Below are 4,425 nucleotides of genomic sequence, written 5' to 3' on the forward strand. Positions count from 1 at the left end.
CCGCCCGCCCCCTGCCCGCCCGCACCTGCCCGCAGGCTGTACTGTCTGAAGATGTACGGCCTGTCCTCACTCTGGCGCCTGTTCCGGGGCAAGAAGTGGAACGTGCTGCGGCAGCGTGTGGACTCCTGCTCCTACGACTTGGACCAGGTACTGGTGCCCACGTGGATGTGGGCCCCCTGTGGCTGACTGGCCTGTGTGGCCATGGGGGTGACCGCCTCAAGCTCAGGTACTCAGTGTCCACTTGGCCAGTGTCGTTGCCCGGGGCTTCATGAGGCACCTGTGGCTCCATCCTGCGGCCGCCTGCCTGCCACAGGGATGGAGGTGGCATCCGTAGGTAACCCCAGGTGCAGGCCAGCCCACGTGCTTGCTCAGCCCGACAGTGACCTGGTGCTGCTCCTCAGGGCACATTGTCCTCCCGTGGACGGAGGCCTGTCCTCAGTGCGTGACTGTTCCCAGCCCACCCCCCCATCCCCTGACCCCGGGTCTCCACACACAGAATGTGGCCCTGCACATCCTGGGACGCTCACCGTGCGTGGCTGTGCCCCTGAGCTTTCTCAGGAGCCTGAGCCCTGTAGGGGGGAGTTCCCCAGTGCTCACGGCTGGGCCCTTCCCCACAGCTTTTCATCGGGACCCTGCTCTTCACCATCCTGGTCTTCCTCCTGCCCACCACAGCCCTGTACTACCTGGTGTTCACGCTGGTCAGTCCCGGGTCCTGCTCTAGGATGTGCTGGGTGCAGGCGGGGGCGGGGGACAGTGGGAGGTGGGCGGCACTCCAGGGATGGACATGCCATTGCCCGACCTCATGAACCACTGCCACGTTGGAGCCTCGGCTGGGCCGTCACCCTCACCAAGCAGAGTGGGTTGGGCACCGTCAGCCTCGCAGGCCCTGAGCGCTGTTCTCTGCTGCAGCTCCGGCTCCTGGTGGTGGCCGTGCAGGGCCTTCTCCACCTGCTCGTGGACCTCATCAACTCCCTGCCACTATACTCGGTCGGCCTGCGGCTCTGCCGGCCCTACAGACTTGCCGGTGGGTGCCGTGCTGCCAGGGCTAGGGGGGCGGGGGTGCAGAGACCTCACGTGAAAGGCCACGGGAGAGCCGACCCTCCTGGATGAGCCTGCCTCAGGCCTCTGCATCAGTTGACAACTGTCCCAGCACTTCTGTCTCCAAGAGCCTTCCCGCTCGGGAATGTTGGGCTGGGAGCCTACCATGTGCGCTGCCCCAAGACCCTGCCCTGCCAGCCAGGCTGACGCTTCGGGGGTTCTGTGCAGCAAGGGGCTCCCAGGGCTTGGGGCAGTGCTGCTCCCCTCACGGTCCCTTGCTCTCGTTTCAGCCGGCGTGAAGTTCCGGGTCTTGGAGCATGAAGCTGGCAAGCCTCTCCGCCTCCTGATGCAGGTACTGCCCCACTCTCCCACTTCCTGTGGCCGGGACACCAGCTGCCATGGCGTCCCCCCTCTGTGCTGCCTGGTGCGGGGCTGTGGGGTGTGCCATCTGGGGCCAGCTGCAGGTGGAAGGGCTGGGGGAGCTGAGGATAGGGCCCGTGGGGGACCCCTCACCCCTGAGGTCTCTGAGCATCATAGCACCCCTCTGCCTGGAGCTCCCCAGCAGGGCTCAGAGCCCCCCACTGGGGCTGCACTGTTGGGGCCCCAGCCCATAGCATGATCCTTTTGCACTAAGTCAGATGCCCCCAGGCAGCCAGGGGCTCTGGCGCTGTGCTGGCATTCCTGTAGACCTGGCCAATGCCCTGGCAGCTCAGGTGTGCCCTGTGGCCCTGCACTTGGCCACCTGGCCTGACCAGCTCCTGTACTGGGAGTTTGGGGTAACCTTCAGTGCCAGGGAACAGGTCCAGGCAGGCAGGGCTGGCCTGGTGATCATGCCCAGCGCCATCATGGCCTAGCCCATCTTTTGGTGGCCTCAATGTGCCAAAAGCATCTGAGAGAGGTTGGAGCAGAGGCAGTGAGGGTCCCTGCTGGGATGCATCTCCAGGCCCTGCGCAAGGCTGGGGCCATGAGTCCCGGCCCTCACGGCCCAGCCTGGTCCCCTCCTCACCACCTCCAGCTGGCCCAGAAGTGGCAGAGAGCACTGGCCGCTCAGTGAGCCCCCTCCCCTGGGCCCTCCCAAGCTTGTATACAGAGCCACATCTGGGACACAGCTGGCCCTCCCACAGCCATCCAGCCCAGGCACCTCCTCCCCAGGGAGCCCCCGGCCCTTCTCTGCCGCCACTGTCTGAGCACACCCTCGCCTCTGCAGATAAACCCACTGCCGTACAGCCGTGTCGTGCGCGCCTATCGCCTCCCCAGCTGTGGCTGCCGCCCCAAGCTCTCCTGGAGCTCGTTGTGCCGCAAGCTCTTCTTTGGGGAGCTCATCTACCCCTGGAGGCAGAAGGGGGGCAAGCAAGACTGAGGGCCCAGCCACCACTCAGCAGTGCCTCCTGGCCACGGCAGTCTCTGCTCTACCCCGGGTGGCATGGACTGTTGGGCAGTGAATGCCCCCCAGGTGTCGGGTGGGAGATGCCCATGTGCTCTCAGGTGTGGGGGGCCCGTGCTCCTCCCTGACTCCCAAGGCCTTGAGGTCACAGGCAGGGCGCGCCTGCCTGGCCAGGCACTGTCACTAGCACTGTTTGCCTTGGGACCTGCCTCCTGGTCCTGTCTGCTCATCATGCTGTCAGCTGACGCCCCCAGACCCCAGAGCTTGCCCTGGGAGCACCCCCCTGCTACCCACAGCCACTCCACATCCAGCACCGGTCCTCTCTCCCACAGGGATCTGGGCCCACTCCGTGGGTGTGCTGGCCTGTCACTTGGCTGGCCTGTCACGGGGATGGAGGGGGTCCCCCTGGGGCGCACTCCTTACAACCACAGCTCCGCCTTTGCGTTGCCTCCCAGTGCTTCATCGTGGGGAGACCAGCCCACTGGGGCATCGGAGCAGCATCTGGCCCCCCGCCCAAACCAGCGCCGTGGCCGACCCATAAGGCTCATGGCTTGGGCGTTTTCCCTGACGCTTCCTGGAGAGGGTGTTTGCAGAAAGAGCTGACAGGCCATTGATGTGTCTCTGCTCCAGGCCCAGCCTTCACCCTGCAGGCCAGGCCCTTTCTCCCCTAACTGCTGTCACGCAGAAGTAGGAGTCCCCCACATGGTGGTGGGACCCCTGAGGACATGGTCCTGGGACTCTGGTGGGGCAGCAGAACCGGGACTGTGTGTGGGGAGGGTGTGACTGTGCCAAGTGGAACCAACTGTGTTCTCTCACCTTTGAGTAGAGGCTGTGTCTGCTGTGAACAGGAAGGAGGCAGCGCTTGGCCCAGCTCCACCACCGTGCTTGGCAGCACAGTGACAGCGAGCACGTGGATGGGGCAGGGCAGGTGACCCCTGTGACAATAAAGCCTTCTGTTTTGGAGCCATCTGGCTGTGTCTCTCCCCTCGGCTGTGGGCAGCAGATCTTGGCCCAGGGTAGGGGTTGGAAGACACAGACCCCGTTATGATGGGTGGACAAGCTGGCCCTGGCCCCACTGCTAGCCCTGAAGATGCCCCTGGGGCGGGCCGATGGACTTGGGCCCAGGCCTGCCATGCTCTGAGGCCTCAGAGAGTGTCTTAGGCCAGGTTCTCTAGTGAAGCAAAATCAGCAAAGCATGCATATAGAGAGACAAACATTTCTATCAAGAAATGGCTCATGTGGTTGTAGAGGCTAGAAAGTCCCAAGTCTGTGGGTCAGCCTGGAGGCTTCTCCTGACTCATGTAGCTGCAGGGGCTGGCAAACCCGAGATCGGCAGTTCAGACAGCAGGCTGCTGGCTCAAGTCTCAAGAACTGGAGGTCAGAGGTTGACGAGCCAAAGGTAGGATCCAGAGCAGAGCAAAAGCCAGCAAGCTTTGCCAAAAAGTCCACGTTTTGGATGTATGCCATACCCCCAAAGGAATGCCCTTTCAACTGACTGGCTGCTCATAGCAGATCCCATCATGGACATTACATTAGATCTCGTCATGGAGGTGACTGCATTGTACGACTGCCAAACCACATCATAACCGCCAAACCACCGAGTAATCCTGGCCCAGCCAATCTGACGCACAACCTTTACCATTACAGAGGGCTTGCCTGGTACAGGGGGCTCCAAGGCAGGAGGGAGGCCTCCCTGAGAACGCACGTGAGCCGCTCCTGGCTCTGGTGAATATTTCATCACACAGAACATGTAGGCTCCGAGTAGGACAGGCACATTCCCTGACCAAACTAACCTACCCCACCTTCCTGGCCGTCCTGCGGCCTCCAGGGCCCTGGGGCAGCTTCCTTCCCCCAGGCCTGCTATCCCCACTATGTGGGGGAGGGCTTGGGGCTGAGAAGTCAGTATAAGAGGCCCATGATGCTGTACTGTTGGACATACCGCCTCTGTGCTGGACGCTGGGCTATCTGCCCACCTGCTCTTGAGGTCCGCACCTCTCCTGACA

General features: G+C 63.0%; 1 protein-coding gene across 1 annotated transcript in view; it reads left to right on the plus strand.

The window, feature by feature from the left end:
• PIGQ (phosphatidylinositol glycan anchor biosynthesis class Q) overlaps nucleotides 1–2,513 on the plus strand; it is a 7,493-nt gene extending 4,980 nt beyond the window's left edge. Inside the window, exons 6-10 of the mRNA XM_004373130.2 lie at nucleotides 36–147; nucleotides 618–698; nucleotides 910–1,024; nucleotides 1,329–1,390; nucleotides 2,246–2,513. Of these exons, the coding sequence (XP_004373187.1) occupies nucleotides 36–147; nucleotides 618–698; nucleotides 910–1,024; nucleotides 1,329–1,390; nucleotides 2,246–2,398 (523 nt within the window). The 3' untranslated portion in view covers nucleotides 2,399–2,513. The remainder of the gene's footprint in view (nucleotides 1–35; nucleotides 148–617; nucleotides 699–909; nucleotides 1,025–1,328; nucleotides 1,391–2,245) is intronic.
• Nucleotides 2,514–4,425: the final 1,912 nt, after the last annotated feature.

The sequence above is a fragment of the Trichechus manatus genome, unplaced genomic scaffold (assembly GCF_000243295.1).
Source record: "Trichechus manatus latirostris isolate Lorelei unplaced genomic scaffold, TriManLat1.0 scaffold00024, whole genome shotgun sequence".
NCBI classification, from domain to species: Eukaryota; Metazoa; Chordata; class Mammalia; order Sirenia; family Trichechidae; genus Trichechus; species Trichechus manatus.